General features: G+C 40.8%; 1 protein-coding gene across 19 annotated transcripts in view; it reads right to left on the bottom strand.

The window, feature by feature from the left end:
* Positions 1-17600, bottom strand: part of PTPRM (protein tyrosine phosphatase receptor type M) — a 504993-nt gene that overhangs the window by 27989 nt on the left and 459404 nt on the right. For all 19 annotated transcript variants that reach the window (XM_044426600.1, XM_044426602.1, XM_044426601.1 and 16 more), the window contains one exon: positions 10172-10269. In XM_044426600.1, coding sequence (XP_044282535.1) covers positions 10172-10269 — 98 coding nt within the window. The remainder of the gene's footprint in view (positions 1-10171; positions 10270-17600) is intronic.

The raw sequence follows: 17600 nt of genomic DNA, 5'->3' as shown, positions 1-17600 counted from the left end.
CTTGTGTGTTGTATTCTCCGAAACCTGCTGCGGGATTTCAGCATGGTTATATTTGGTTTTTAAAAACCACACTAAGAATCAATTATCTATTCTATGGCTTCCACACTTCACCATTGTTTCTCTGGTTGTCCAATGTCCAGCGTTGTAGTTTCCATAGTCCTGGTATGGAACTACCACAGAGTCCTGCAGAAAGAGCAGCAGCTGCTGTAGGAGCTGCTCCAACCATCCACCACAGGATTGAATTTCAGGTGCAGTGGCTGATGGGATATGTGCCAACAGTGGGAGGACTGAGTGAGGAGGGTAGACACTGTGCTAGTGTAGAAACCACTTTAAATCCCTGTCAGGCACATCCAAGCCAAAAGAAATAGGAAAAAAGAACCCAAGCACACAGGGTTCTCATCAGGATGTGTGAACCTAGCCACAAATTATTTTTCATGCATCTTTAATACAGAAACATATTTTTGAAGTAGACACTCATAAAAGTGTATAAAAGTAAATTGTGTGCCAGCCATCATATACCTTGGCTAGTTAGCAGTCACAGGTAAATTCAGCAATTCATACTTTTATATAGCTGAAAGTGATATTAATACATGAACTGGCAGCTAAATTAATCTCATAGCTGCATGGAGCATTAAGAATTAGTTATTGGTTATCTACACAGACCTGATATTGATAGCTCATATGAAGTCACTGGAAGGACACTTGTACATATAGCTATTTTAACTTGGAAGGAAGCTTGTACAGAGGATGATTAAGGGCAGAGTTTCAGTAAATATCAACAGCACACACAGCTACTGTGCAGTCTAGACCAGCTAGTCTGATATGACAACAGTAGCTGGTTGTATAAGGCAAGTATGGTAAATTTGTAGGGCTATTGTGCCTAGGAGTTATACTACCAGGTTACTTTGCAGTTTTTAGCACTGCACCAATACATGATGGCTGAAATGCCTTTATGGGGCGACTGGTTTGTGCAATGATCTTCTACTGTGTCAGGAGATGGTGACTGCTGATGGTTTTGCAATGCCAGCAGAAACTGTTACATTGCGTGAATATCTTGGGTTGTCTGATAGTGACAGCACAATTCACAATTTGGACAGCAGTCACTGCATCCCAAATGCTGACTGATTCTCCAGCTGGATACAAGGAGGCCAAGAACAGAGTCTAAGCAGAGTCAATGTCTAGCTCAATATATGGGTATGCCAATGGGTATATTATCCCAACAGCATTTTTGAAGTCCAAAGCATCTTGGATAAGTAGATGCAGAATGATTGCTCTCTCTGACTGCTCTTCTGCTTCAAAGCAGTTCAAAAGAGCAGCATTTCCCTGTGGGCTTCCAAACATGTGAAGGTTATTTTTTCCTAAAAGGACCCCAGTTCTCTCTGAACAAGTCATAAAAGTTTACAAGGAAGCGCAACTTTTCAATATTTTATGAATTACTTTGCTGGCAAACTAAGATAATATAAATTATCACCCAGTAAATTATCAGGATGTCACCACTTCATTTAATGAATAGATTTTGTTGCTTTCAGCAATTTGCCTTCCTTCATGGAACCATTTGTTTACCCACCTCCCTTGGTATTTTGGTTAAGCTTTTTATGTAATGCATTTAGGATACCTAAAGGAACTCCTTTTTTCCTACATGCCCTCCCGCCCCCTAATATCGGCAGCAGAGGCCCTCCTCCGGGAATCCTCTTTGAAAGAGGTCAGGAGACAGAGTACTTGGAGGGGGGCCTTCTCTGTGGTGGCACCCCGACTATGGAATGTGCTCCCTAGAGAGGTCCGCCTGACGCCATCATTACATGTTTTTTGGCACCAGGTCAAGACCTTTTTATTTGGCAAAAATTTTGACACATAGTAATTTAATTTATTTTAAACGATGCTCAGTGTGGAATAGTTAATCTATCTTATTTTACTGTAGTTTGAAATAATGTTGCAAGCTGTCCAGAGAGGACAGTAATGGACGGCATACAAATTTTTAAATAAATAAAACAAAATCGTGTCCTGCGATGGCATCCCCAGACAGCTATCCCGGCCCAGCCGCTGCTGGGGAGCCCACGGCCAATCCTTGGGGTCTGTGCACCCCACTGCTACTCCTCCTCACCACTGCCAACCGCAAGGAAGAGCCACCGCTGCAGCTCACTTCCCGCTCCAGCCAGCAGTGAGTGGGCAGCAGAGGCAACAACGGGTAAGGGGGTACTTTAGAGATTCTTGCTCTACTGCCCTTGGCACCTGGCCCTGGCGCTGAATGCACATTTGCACGACCATCTCTCCCACTCTTTTCTGTAGTTCACGTTCTTTAAAAAGCACATTCAGAGCCTGAGAGCTCCTGTGCTGCCTCCGGGAGATGGCTAGGTGAGGGTAACACACTAGCAAACAACACGGTTTGGCACTAGAATGCAATTGCAGGCGATGGCTGGGTCCTTATTCTGCATTCCAACAGTTAAATGACTTGCAAGATGGCAGCTGTAATGAAATAGCTGTGATGTTACCTCTACCTCATTATGAGAAGGTAACGTCACAAATTACAACTGGCATGATGCTTATATTGTAAAACTGTGCTAGAACCAACAAATTTAAATCCATTAGCAGAAGTTTGCACTTTCTGGCTTCCTCTTGACTTCTGGGATATTTTATTTTATTTATTTGGCTGTTATTTTGTGTTGGGTTGAATGATGCTGGCTGCAAAAGCATCATGGGAGGTGCCATTTGATTTGCAGCAGAAATCATTTGCAGTCACAGCACTATAGACTAGTTTTAAAAGCTTCAAATCCCTTTTTAGCGACGAGCAGTGTCTGTGCACTGGTACAACAAGGGTCAGGGACAGGAATTGACTATATTGGCGATATCACCTGGGTGGTGCAAAAGAGTGCACTGCACACAACGCATCTGACATCAATGAGCTCAGTAGCAACTGGATGATTCATAAGTGCCTTTCACATCAGGACATAGTTATTGGACCATGGTGGGTAGCAGTCAATTCAAATACAGATGTTCACAGCATTGATGGCAGGGCATCTCATGTTATCCAGAAAATTTCCAAGTCGTGTTGACAATAACAATATTTTGCTGCCAAAGCTCATGGACATGCATGTGACACACAGGGGTTGAGTGTCACTGTGTGTTATTTCCAGTGCTAAGAGCAGCTGATCCTTTTCCCTTCTGTTATGCCATTACGTTTACTGAGAACATGTTTGTAATTATCTTGGGAGACTGTAATAGGGTGCTATGGTAATAAATAACAAATGATAAACATGGTAACAGTTAGCAAATATTATATAGATCTACTAAGATGAATCTAAGTTCCTCCTTGGGAATTCACATTATGGTTCTAACCAACATCACTAATCCAATGGCAGCCAGATTTTCTGAGTGCAAGATACAAAAAGTATTCCATAAGAAAAGATCCTGAAACTTACTGTGATGTCAAGACTTCTGTTGGTTCCATCCATCCATCATGTAAATTAATCATGTATTTACTTTAAATAAAGCTATTTAGTTGTATACCTTTATATTTAAACAGATATAGCACAGACTATGCTGTCCCTTTGTTAGAAAGCAGGAAATTTGGGCTCAGTCTGTCCACATTCACAATAGGAACAGAGCACCTAGCACACTGCTGGTGGTAAATGAATCCAAGCGGGGAAGCTTTCGGTCTTCAAGAACCACACTGGGAAAAGGTGCTATTATGCTGGAGTGACACCCTATCTCCCGGGCATACCTGCATGTGTGCCTGCACAGCCATGTTTTCCCTCCCTTCAGCAAACAGAATGCGGTGGGCAGAGGTGCAGTGATGATATATCACACTCCCAACAGGAGATTGACTCTGTGAGGGATGGAAGGAAGCCTTCCTGCACACCCCGTTACCAACAATGCCCCTAACTGTGCCGGGAAACAGACTGCACAGGAGGAGCCCTCCCCATGTGCCCTACTTCCTCATAGAACTGGGCTCCTGTCATGCTAGCACACCGTTGCTTGATGGGCTCCCGGGAGCCCAGTTCTTCTGGGAAACATGGCATGCAATCGACGAACCACAGAGGACTCTCCCCTGAAAATGAACCATTGTTGTGACCCCACTGAGGAATCTTCCTCGGAGGAGGCGCTAGAGCTCTCAGAGGTCAAGAACACCTTCTGACGATTCCTCGTGGGGCACAGCAACACAAGCAGGAGTAATGGTACAGTGCAGTGTCTAATTGTGTGAGCCCAGATCTACAGATCAAATTTCACATTAGCCACAGGCAAAGAAGGAAGTCTTATATGGAGATAACAGGAACATAGGAGGTTGTCTTAAACCAAGCCAGACCCATCTAGATAGTATTACATATACTGACTGGCAACAGCATTCCAGGGCTTCAGACAGGTATTTCCCAGCCCTACCTGATGGGTATTTACCTAATACCCAAGGTAAATCCTGACTTCAGAGGACAGATTTTCCTTAGGATTGTAGCAGTGTGTAGGCTTGAGAGAATAAATTCTCTCTCCATATCTCCAGCTCTGATGCCATCCATAGTTAGCCTCCCTAGTGGATGCAATTTTCACTTTAACCTGCATGTTAAATGCAAAGATGCACTTGATGTCACGACTAGTTTAGTCCCAACTTTCTTTTCTGTCTGTGCAAATAATTACGATGGAAGAAAAACTGAATATTCCAAAATAAAAATATGTGGTTTACCAATTATGTAGCAATGTAGAAAAGAGCCTTAAGCCATTTTGCAAAAGGATATAAGCATGTGGATTATAGCCCTTCTTGGATATCTGTGAAGCACTTTTCCACCCATATGAGTAGTCTGCAAACTAGTTACCTGTACTTTTCAAATGGACACCTGTAGAACATAATCCTATGCATGTTTACCAGCCACAAAAGAAGTCCTGTAACTCCAAGGATTCCTCAGCTGCTGGGAATTGCAAGCCTCTTTTCTGTCCAAGCATGCATGAGATTGTGCCCGAATTGGCTGAGTGAGCCTTACCCTATAGTGCTCTATTGAGCCTCCTCTAGAACAGCTGCCCCCAACCTGGTGCTCTCCAGAAGGCTGCTGACTGTTGAGAATCGTGGGAGTTGAGCTGTGTTTCAGAAAGCTGTTCTAAAGTATCACTGCCTAACAGAAGAGGGTATTTAAGAAAAATGGAAGACCAGTCAACGCTTTTCTTGGTGTCACAAAGGGCAGTCTTCTGCACATACTTTATGGTGCCTGGCTCAGTGAGGCAAGCATTGTTGATTTGTGGACATCTTTATTAAGCAATTACCAAAGAGCCAGCCCAGCTTCCTAGAGAATAACAGCCAATTATTCTCCCTCAGGACTCCTTTCCTGCTATGCATGATGGAATAATGCCAACTTGTTATTTCTGGTTGTATATTTAAAAGCAGAAATCTGATCTGACTGATAGGTCATAATATCCTATTCACTGATGTGCCATATTAAAGATGATTTTAAAACTGCTGAATTTTTATAAAGCATCTCTCTTATTTAACCATCTATCACATTTGCCTTCACTTCTACTAGGAAATTGTAGTTGTTTACATGTTTTTTTCAAAGGTCATCCCTAGGATGAATGAATTGAATGAAGACTAACACAGATTCTGCTTGCTGTGATTTAGTTTGCTCAGAATTAAATTACTATTTAAATGTTCTATTGTTAAACCATTGTACTGTCTTCAGTCAGCTTGTAAAGAAGTGATATGGGCTTGAAGGAGAACTATGTGCAGAGCACAGCCTGTTTGTTGCAGCAGTTCCCACTGAGAAGCCGCAGTCCCACTGAGAAATAAGTCCCATTGCATTAAATGGGGCTTGGTTTCAGATAAGCGTGCTTTACAATGCCATCCCGGGTGGGCGGACTCAGAACTGGCCACACGGAGTTCAATGGGACTTTCGCCTGGAACATCTGCATGTGGTTTGTCTCTTTGGAAGTGGGAATGCTGCAGAAAATCCATGAAAATAAATCTCTACCTGTGGGTTCTTGACATATTAAAAAACTGTATGTGTCACTGCAGTCAAGCCTGGAATAAAATTATTGCTCGCTGGCTGTTAAAAACATTGTTAAATAACTCAGCAATTATTACACTTGACTGATAATGTGCAGTTAATTGTTATATCCAGCAGGCCCAAACAATAGAAATCAATATTGCATTTCCATCACACTGCAAGACAAATAATATTTCTGGAATTGTTCCTGTAGAAGCATGCTGAAGCAGTATGGCCAGAACCAATCATCAATACAAATACTGAAAAATTATGGGCAAGTCATTTTGCATGTTGGCATCAAACTCACCCCTGCTAGTTAGGATTGAATGTAGCAAGGCAAAAATGGTGGAACAAAGAAGGACAAGGACAATTTTATATTGTATTTTTGTATTTTTAATTTAATGTTTATATTTATTGTAATTTATATTATAATTACTTTTAATTTATTGTTGTAAGTTGCCCCGAGGCTTTGGCAAATGGGGCGGCATAAAAATGTTTTAATAAATAAATAAATAAAAGAAAGAGCTGAGTCTTTTAGTTGCTCAGAATAGTAAGCACGTCTGTCCTAGCAGCCATTGCATGTATCGGCATGTGATTGGCTGTACTGGTATAATGGAATTTCCATCTGGCATAGGTGGTCTTGCTACAGTGCCTTTCTGTGGCTGGGGAGTGGTCCAAACCACTGGTCTCTCCCTTACCACAAATCTCTTGCCAAATCTCTTGATGCCTGCCTCTTGGATCTTTCTTCCAAAAGTCACATGTAGCTCCTTCTCATTCAAACTTTTCCATCCCCTGGAACAGTTCTAGGATAAAGCTCATGCTTATACATGGTCTGCAGGAATGAGTTCACTTTTCAAAGAATTTTTCATGGCAGTTCAGTAATGGTTACTCTAAATTACAATGAGACGCCATTTACATTTTTAGAATTCACTCACATTCTAATGAGGTCTTCATAAAGCTGGCTAAATATGTTTAGAAATCATTAGTGTAAATTACCAGAGCAAAACACTCCTGGGGGACGTCTGCCAATTTTTGTCATAGGACCTACAGCAGATGGAGCAGTATAATGGTATATGCAAGTGAGGGATGGGGTGGGAGCATGGGGGACTGCTTTGATTTTTCGATTTCTGATTTTTGTCTCTCCGCACAAGCAGCATAAATGTGAATGCCTTGGTAACAGCTACTAGATAAAGAGCTAAATGTCCCTCAGGTAGGTTCATTAAAGAAAGAAAACAATCAAAACCCATTTTGCTGCTATTTAAATACCAGGTGCACGATGGCTTACAAGTGCCAGGAAAACTGACAAGGGTCCCTTGCTGGAACTCAGGAGAGCTTAAAGGATGCAGGGATTTTGACAAGCCTGCCTCAGATAATGACAGGTATTGGCAGATGTATCCAGGCCCTGCTAGAGGCGAATGAAGAGACTGAATCATCTGTAGCAGGTGCCTGCGTGAAGGAAAGACTCCCGGTGGCACCTCTGCCTGCAATTAAAACCATCCTGCTGCAGAAAGCTCCAGGCCAAAAGCTATATCTGAACACAAATTTAATGCCTACCCAGTCCAGATAAACAAATACGCATCCGCCCCCTTCATGATTAATTCATGAAGGACAAACACCACGCATGTGGCAAACATGTTAAACAGGTAATTCTCGCAAACATAACCGAAAAATAACACTATTCCCCCCCCCCGCCCCATCGAATCCTCGCTCGCTTTTGGATTTAAAATGGGCAGGTGGTTTCTGAATGGATCTGTAAGTCAAATAACAAATGCAGCAGTGAGCATGAAGAGCGACAAAATACTAGAAAACTCCGAAGTCAAGAAAAGTTGCAACAGTGGCTTGGCAGAAATCTGACCTCTTGTCAAAACAGGATGCTGGAAATAGAATCCAAACAAACACTGAGGCCAGAAAGCCAGCTGAAGGCATTACTAACTGCAGCATTACACAACCTTATATGCCTATGAAGGGAACACAGTTTGTGTGTGATTTAACTTTCCAGTGTCAATTAAAAAAAAGGAGATATATGCTTTTTTGAAGACCATACAGCTTTCCCAGTGGGGATTCATCGCCCGACTTTTGTGTTTCTGATAATCAGTGAAGGGTACTTTTTAAAGGATGCTTTCTTACAGTTCCTTGGGATTAAACTCCACTGAACACAGTCTTTCTAAAAAAACTGTTACATAAGCATGCATAGGTTCAGGTTTGCAGAATGTTTTACACAATGAAGGAGAACATACTCAAATTTTGGTCTTTTGCAGAAATACAGTGGTCTAGCCTAAAGTAGATCTTAATGCTGGTTTACATAAAGTGCTGGTAACCACACGATTGCTTGGGAACTGTTATTGTACTCTTGCCTGCAATCTTAGCTGTGGGAGAAATGGTTCCAGGCCACTCCTGCCTCTGTGACAAGTGCATGTTGCATACAAGATATTTTAGGTTGCTAGTGATGTCCCTGTAGGGGCCCCAAACCAAATCAGGTACTCCACATTTACTGAGTCAAGATATTCTAAGGTAGAGGGTTGCTGAAGATATTATGTAATAATTTTCAGAAATTGTGGGGGTACAGATATGTATCCCATAACCCAGTTGCAGGATTATATATGTTTTAAAAAGCTAGTGTCAAAATATTGGGCTAGGACATAATAGGATGCTGTTAACATGAAGAAAGAAGCTTATATAAATGACGAAAATAGTTCTGAAGTGGCATGGTGAGCCTTGAACTAGCTGAAACAATTGGACAAGTACCTCGCTGCAGATACAAAGCCCATAGTGATCGAAATGGTTACTTTAGCTAGGCTGTTTGGCCATTCCTCAAAATGTATTGCATTTTATTCAATATGGTTATCAAATAGATGAATTATATTGCAAAGTTTCATAGCAATAAATTAGTTTGGGCTTTTTTCTTGAGTTTAAATTTAAGTGGAAAAGTAAATGCATCAATCCTTTGGATTTTGGAGGCCTCACACCGGCTATTTTAGCCTGTCTAATGGATGTCATCTCTGAGCTTTTGTAACAGCCCACAATTACAGTCACAAATCTCCCAAGGATGTTGTCCAAATATGGTCGTGTTTCCTGATTTGTGAACAGGCTCAGTCACTTGGGTATCCAAGTAGTAGGATTTAAATGCACAATAAAGTGAATATGAACAAATAAAGCTGGAGCAAAATACCACTGCCATGCAGAATGAAAACTGAATTTACAATAAAGAGAACTGGAAATTACATGTTCACTCATATTACTGAGAAATTAATGGGTCACCCTATGGTTGACCCATTTATTTTTCTTGGGAAATTATAAGCCACTGTATAAGAAATTAAAAGTATGCACCATTAATGTTTTTGCCACACCAAAACCTAAATTTCCCATTTTTTCAACAGTTAATAAATGCACTGTTCCTGGAGGTGTTGACAACATAGTTGATGATGTTTGAAATTTTCACAGGAAATTGAACAACTCACTCCCTAGGCCATTTAAAATATCGAATATATATCGTTGATGCTGATACAGTGAAATACTATAAATAAATAAATAAATAGTTCTAGTGGGCTAGTCAATGTCTTTAAAAGTGCATATGAACAAAGATATTTGCATTTTGTAAATCCCAGAAATTGGCATTGCTTCCTCTTATTGTTTCCATAGTTATGGAAGCTAAAAGCACAGCTTCACTAAGCAAAAGCTAGGCAATTTAGTCAGCAGAGAAACTACAGTACAGCTATACCACACAAATTTATTTCTAGACATAGAGCTGAAAATAACCCCCATTCCTTAACTGAGTCAAGGAATCAGCACGGGAGGGCGTTGATACCACCGCCGTCCCACAACCCATTTCTCATCCACCAAGCTGCTTTAGGAATAGAAAAAGCTATCAGGAGATCCAATCGCAGCTTTCACATCACATGGGCAACCATTGCAATCTGTGATTCCCCACTCCCATCCTGCTATTCTAATCAATACATCCATTAATTCTTTTTAGAAGATGTATAGTATTCAGTGCATTTCAGAGAAGAGTGACTGACTCACAAGGTAGTAGGTAATCCAATAGCAAGGAATCTTGGGCATCTTGTTTTAAGAAAAAAAGTTTGGCTTAGAACAGTTATTATGGTACTGTTCCGTATTCTTAAACTAGGAAAAATTCTCCAAATATTTTGTGCAGTCATTCAACTCTCATACTGTTGACACTTCTGGAACTTATGCAAAACCCCAAATTTTCTTACCCTTCCCACTTCCACAAGATTCGTCACCATGACTATGCTTGCTGTATTTTCGTGCCAAACCATTCTCCAGAAGTCATATATTGTCTCTTGCATTGGACCTGAAAATCAAATCAATTCAAACGTTATTTTCAATTTATTTCAGGATTAGAACATTGGACACCAACAACATTAAAGACAAAGGGTGAGTTTGCATGTTATGATAAGCATGAATGGAAGGTTGCCATGATTAGCACATTTTCTCTAACACAACCATAGCTGTTTCCATCATTTTCTGCCCCTCCCATCTGCTGGGTCTCGCCATGCATCCATCAATAACATCTTCTCCCCTCCATATATTTACTTCCCTTTTCTCTGTTTCAGAAAGTAAACAGATACAGCATTCAGTCAGTAAGAACAATGCAAGAGACGATATGTGTGTGTTGCTAGGAGACCATGGGTAGTCAGTACTGGATGGCTGGAGTGGCCCCTTCTGTGGCTGTTCTTCCCACAGAACTCTATGGTGTTTGTTTCATCATGAATAGAAAAATGGAGCTCCTGAATTTGGGCAGTATAACAGAACTGCCATAAGCAGAAACCACAGAACAGACCACTGTTTCTTGTGATGGTTTCTGGCCCTGTAACAAGCTATGGTGATATACCATGGTCCATGGTCCAGACAACATGACAAATACACAATGTTAAAAGATTAGAAAACAATATAATTGCTTGTTGTGATATGCGAACCCAGTCAATGGGTTGCATCTGTCAGGAAATCTTTCTTCAGGGCTGGAGAGAATGAAAGTTCAGATTCGCACAGAAGTATTGTGCTCAGTCTTAGCAGTTTTTTTTTTTGGAAACCCTTCTATGAGAGAGAAAAACAGCAGTGCTGATGGGTAGTCAGTATGCAGATCCGACTACAAGGAACAGAGGTTGGACAGAGTGTCATGAACACACAGCAGGGAGAAGAATGAGAATGGGCAATAATGCAAGAACAATGTAGAAGCACAGAAATCATTGAGAAATCATTACAGACATCAGGAAAAACATCAAGACACATCAAGATAAAACAATCAGGAGTTACAGAATTTAAGGTTTCCATGTTTGCTTTGAGGTAGGAAATTCAGGGAGACAGTGCGTGCTGGCCCACTATTTGAACATTCAAACCAGTTGTACTGCACCACTCCCCTGCCAGCTGTGCTCCGCATTTGAGAGTGACTTGCCAACCATTGTATATCAGATGAGGGGCTCCTTTTCCCACTGAAAGAACCTGAATGGAAAACCCTGAAGAATGGAGGGGGAGAGGAAAGGAAATGGGCAGTTTCCTATATTCTAAAGAATAAAATATAACTTTTATTAGGGCAACCCCAGCACATCCAACAGTGTCATTCAGCACAAAGTTGCTACTCTGTTCTCATCCTATACTATGTGTCAAATTTAATACTTTTCCATTTGTATAAGCTGATGCACAAGGCAATCCACAAGATATTGTACAACTCATTATGGCTTCATTAGGATAGTTGTTGCTTGTGCTGTTGTGCTAGTTGTTCTGCTAGTGGAATGTAAATTTTTTGCACTAGCATGAGTTTTTATTTAATTTGTAGTATGTTTTTAATTTGTAGTATGTTTTTATTTAAATAAAAAATGTCAACCTAAAAAAAAAAAATTCAACCTAAGTCCAACCCTAACCCTAACCCTAACCCTAACCCTAGCCCATCCTTTAAAACCTGACACTGCTGGGCAATTTTAGAGGAAAGATAAGTATTTATGCATTAGTTAACTGAGGGTGTGAAATGCTTGCTGTATGTTTTAGCTTCTTTCTTTCCTTTTGCTTTTGAGTTTCTTTTCCTAAAATGAAGAGAATTTTGCTAATGAATATTGAACTAGCCATCCTATATATATTAAATTGAGAGTAAGGTTAACTGAAGTCAACAGAATTTGCTTCCTGTAGATATGTACGGGCCTACAATGTTGGTGATTATTTTTGTTAATTACCAGGGCTAGGTTTATGGAAAATGGACTGCATTATTAGTTTTTGGTAACAAGAAGAAATGTGGGTTTGATATGAGAGGAGGTTCACTGGAATATATTGGCCTTCCAAGTTTTAATGTTTCTTTAGTTTACACTATTGACCTAATTAGTCTAATTCCCAAATTACTCTTTCTGAACAGAGACAGTTTGTGGAGACAGTTTATTATTCTGACAGCAATAAAGAAAATAGTTGAAATGCCAGGCCTGACAATTATCCCAGCTGTAGATCTTAATGAGACAAAGGGGCTGGGGGGGTGGGGTTGACTGTGTCCTCAGCATGTGCCCATCTCTGCTGATTTTTGTTCTTTTTGGGGGGAGGTGTCAGTTAACACAGGGCCAATTCGCAAAAGCTGAAAATAATTATCTGTATAATAATGTACCCAGAAATTGTATATAGACAGTCCAGTGGTAGCTGATGCTCACTGTGGGTGTTGGGCTAGGGGAACAAAGGGTGAGAAGAGCCAGGCAGTCATTGACCTTTCATCCATATCTAGAGCACACCAAAATAAATACATGTAGAATTTGTTGCATCGGATAATATTCCCCATTCTATCTTCAGAAGCTTTTATACACATTTCTTAAGGAAGAAATGTGTCTTGTATGAATTGTCCACCATTCACACTGCTTTTATTGTTGCTGTTGTTAAATTACATTTATACCCCACCTTTATTCCTTTTGCAAGGAGTCCATGGAAGCTTACAAGGTTCTCCTCCTCTCCATTTTATCTCACAACACCAAACCTGTGAGGCAGGTTAGACTGAGAGTATGCGACTGGCCCAAAGTCACCTAGTTGAATAGGGACTAGAAGCTGGATCTCTCGGGTCCCTAATCCAACATTCTTACCACTATGTCACATTGGCTACTGAATCAATATTCTGGATTTCATTGTAGGTAAGCAAATAATGAGTTGATTAATTACTTTTTTTTGGACAAGTATTGTAAGAAAGACTGCCCCCTCCAAAAATCCCCCCATACTTTGCAATGTCTACTCCAGAATTAATCCTTGCATGACAATGCCAATTTATTGCATGTACTTTAAAAAAAAGTACTTAGGGTGGTGCGGCTTTGCCAGCAGAAGGGAAATAGCAGGTGGGCAGAGTTCTCCCCCACACCCTACAGCCCATTTCCATGTCTCCATACCTAGGGGAACAAAACGGGATCAGATTTACAAGTGTGTGGTGGACTGCAGGGGGTGGGGGCATCTGGTTGCTTGCACAAGCAGAGCAGGTAAGTTCCTCCTGCATGTGAAAGCCCTATTATGTGAGAGGAATTTTACTAATACAGCACTGGATCCAAGCACCTACTTTGTTTTTTAAACAAACTAGTTTCCTATGATCTCTGAATGTGAGGAACTATGGTTTTGTTACATGATGGTTTCCAAGCAAGACAAGGTCTAAAATCCTTAGTTTGATCCTGGCCTCTTCTTATTAACCACAGTTAAATCCACAATACCCTGTGTGGGGACATCAGGGGAACCTCTCTTTCCTTTTACATCTGAACTTGATCAAAGACTCTTTCTTTGTGGGGAAAAAATGGACAACGGCAACCTGAAACTGTAAGAAAATATAATTAGCTGATCTCAAATTTGGGGGAGGTTCATCTGGCTTCCCCAGAAACCCAGAAGCTTCAGAACTTTAAAGGTAAACAGCAGTATCTTCAATTAGCACTGGAAATAAATTGGTAATCAGTGTTGATACTCCAGAGCAATTGAAATATATGCAATCTGTGTCCATCCATCCTATAATTTCCATTGATTATAGTTTCCAAACTATTTTCATGGGTGATCACCAAGTAATGAAGAAGATTTTCTATTTTCTTACTGCTAGCTGTGATGGGAAAAGTGTGAGGATCTCTGGGGTGGGGAGTGGAAAGTGCTGAAAACTTTGGGGGTGATGCAGCCAGAACACACTTGGCAGACGCCCATAAACCGACCCCTAAGTCAGATGCTGCGGATCCCTGGTTTAGGGAGAGTGAGAACTTCTTCAACTAGTCTTTCTCTGACATCTTTGTTCCTGCATTTTTACCATGTCACGTCACTTTGCTAGATAAAGTGTATTGGAGGCATAGATAATAAGCAGATACAAAATGCCATCAATTACAAAAGTCTCACCATCCACAGTGAGTCATTTATGGATCTTCTTCCTAACACTATGCAATCTGTCACTTATTCATGAGAATGCTACTAGCCTATTCATTAGGGGACAAATGGATAAATGTATTAGACTGCACTAACTAACTAATGAGATGCCTTGCTTGAAACATTGCAATACCTTTAAAAATTTAAAATTAGGATCGCCTACAGCTGATAAGCTGCAACTGTAATCACTCTTGAAATAAGAAGGTTTTGTAAAACAAAAGATGCAAAAAGCATTTTCGATCAATAATTGCATCTTAAAGCAGATGTGCCCACTTATATCTTGAGCAATGCATTAAAGAATACTATTTAGAACAATATCAACAACACCCATGTTATCTAGCCATGATTTGTGGAAATTTATTTTTCACTGACAAATGAAAACTTGTGCCTTTAGGCTCTTCCTTGCATCTCCTTCCCCATTTTGTTTTGGTGTCCTACAAAACTGACAAAAGGTTCTATGCATAGTTGGCTAGGAATGCTGGGAGTTGTCTGCTTTCTATCTAAATATGCATAGGATTGCACCTAAATGCAATAGAAACTAGGTAACCATTTTGCAAGATCAATATTGTTGGCTGGGAAGGATCAGGGCAGGTAAACTGTATGGATTTATTATTATTCCGAGAAGACGCTTGGTCTCAAAACAGTGCTTTAGCAGAAGCAGCAAAACTATAGTTCTCAGCTCCCCACAGGCAAAATAACATCTGACATTCAGCATATAAGCAGAGACATCTATCCTTACCCTGTTTATGCTGCAGCTCCTCATTACACCAAAACCAACCACAATTCTGTGCTGATCATGTCCACCAATGCACAGCTCAAACTGCCCTGCCAAACTCTCATGTTGGATGACCCACAAGTATGGGAATTGGAGAGGCCACTGTGAGTTGCAATTGTATAGCTCAGAATACAATCTTTGATGATTGCTTGGCTCAGAATATGCACTTCGATGACCTTTGTTATTTGCCTCAGATATGAAGTGGGTATTAGAACTTCACAAGTTCTTCCCCAACATTGATTTTAATCTGAACTGGAGAATTCCTCCCTCTCACTTAACTATCTGGGCATGGGTCTCCATACATCTGCCACTGCACAGCATGCGTTTCCAGCTGTCTCCCTGTCTACATCCTTTGCTAATGCTCTGATCAAGCCAAAGTTCTGGGGCACACTTCAGCTTTAAGTTCTTCTCATCCCAGTATGAGGCACTGCTGCAGCGACCAACCAGCTGCCTGGACTCGGAAGGGCTGTGAAATTTCACTACTCTCACTGCTTCCCATGACTGGCTTGCTGCATGAGCAGACTCTGGAGTCAGGGCAGAAGCGATACCTCACACTCTCTGTTTGCAACAGAGGGGAAGGAAGGAGACTGAAGACTCAAGGAAGGAGGCAATCAGGTGTGAGGTGGGAATGGTTTCAAGACATATGGCTGGGGCTCATGGAAGGCTGGGGAAAGGTTCAGATGATTTGAAGCCAAGCTATTTTCCAAATTTTGGCAGGACATACCTCAGCTTATTCTTAGCCAATCCAAAGAAAATTGGAGGAATAGGGAAACACCACCCTTTGGGTAGAATTCATTGCTCCTTCAAATGTTCCTGAAAAATTCCAGCCTTTCACCTGTAGTGTATGAGTATGAGTTTATACAGAGTCTGAATCTGAAGTCATGCACTATAATTAGGAGATTAAGAAAAGGTCATTGTATTTGGCAGGGGTGTTGAACTTTAACCCCAAGGCCAAATTCAATTTCTGCAAAATTGGTAGTGGCCACATTCCAACTGGGGGAGGGCAATTGCAAAAGGCCTGCAGCATACTTTGGCTTTAAACCTTTATAACCAGGCGTTAAGCCCTAGAGCTAGGAGAATTGTTTTACCCTTTCAAAATGGGGCAAAGGCCTGCAGAAAACAGTTGGCAGCTAGGGAAGGGAGGTGGGACCATCTGGGGAACCCTGGATGGCCAGGCAGGAACGGTAGGTAGGATGGATGTAGCCTGCAGACCTAAGAGTCTGCACCCCTGGCGCATGACATCTAGTCATGAAGTTGTCTTAGACACATGGAGCTGACCCCATTTCATCACAGAATATGGAGTGGGCTAATAAAAAGCAGAGTAACAGGCATGAGTTAAAATAATTGTTGCCATGGCAGAGTGACACAGTGGCCTGTAGTCCTGCTATTGGCATGTCTCACCCAAAGGCTGCATTTGCTAATATATTTCCGATATTTCTTTTAGTAATTTGGGGCCACTATGTGTGCAAAATTAAGCTAATATTGATGCTGTGTCCTATTTAAATTAGTAGGAATTAAGTTTGCATGAGTGGGTGCAAGGCTACGCCATTAATTTTTGGTGAACAGTATCTTCTGCACAGATTTATGTATTTTGGGTATGTAAGTCACAGATCACATCAAAAAACAGATCCCATGCACTAGCATTGATGTGAATATGTGTGGGTATATAGAAAAGATGAAAAAATAATTTTGTAAGGCTGGAAATGCCAATGCCTTTGGAAGGAGCTGGATCAAACTTTTCTTCCAAGATTGTCTATCATCCTCTTTTCCTCTCAAATTGCTTTCTTCACCCATGCCAACATTAGGCTTATATCACAATCTTCTAGGAGTGAGTGATGAGAGAAATACTCTCTTGCGGAATGTCAGCTGCATTCCCTCTTCAGTCCTACCTCCTATAGCAAGACAATGGTAATTAAAACAACCAAGGAGAAGAGAAATTTAATGAAGAGTTTGTCTATTAATTTTAACTGTTAACTTCAGAGAGCCACCAAAATTATTTTGGACGTAGGAGATTCATGGGGGAAAAGGGCTCGCTGTCTGTCTCTGAAAGTAATTCTCTTCCATCCTATTTTTCTTTTCTACTTGACATTTTTCAAATTATTTTCTGACATCTGAATAAATTATTACTCTGTCACTTGTCTCTACACAAAATTGAAAAGCATTAAAGGGCAGGTGCGGGTACAGGATTTATTGTCATCAAGAGCTGAACAACTTGATTCCACAGATTCTGGCTAGGAAAAAGAGACACTATAATCACTGTAGATACCAAATTTACAGAAGTATACCGTTTAGCAAGAGTTGCTGTTGTGCCACCGGGATTAGTTTCAAGGGGTATCTGCCAAGTGTCCATGTAAGTAAGTCCCACAAAAATAAACAGAACCTGCTTTGTAGCAGGGCTTGGTGTATTGCCCATTATGAGCAAGGAGCTTATTTTCAGTCCCCTTAAGGGAAAATACAATACTTTTGTGCTATAAATCCAATGACACAATCTGCTGCAATATAATATAATA

This window comes from Varanus komodoensis, unplaced genomic scaffold (assembly GCF_004798865.1).
Source record: "Varanus komodoensis strain SLA01 unplaced genomic scaffold, ASM479886v1 scaffold17, whole genome shotgun sequence".
NCBI lineage: Eukaryota > Metazoa > Chordata > Lepidosauria > Squamata > Varanidae > Varanus > Varanus komodoensis.
The sequence above is the reverse complement of the archived record's forward strand: the minus strand, read 5'-3'. Positions and strand labels throughout refer to the sequence as shown.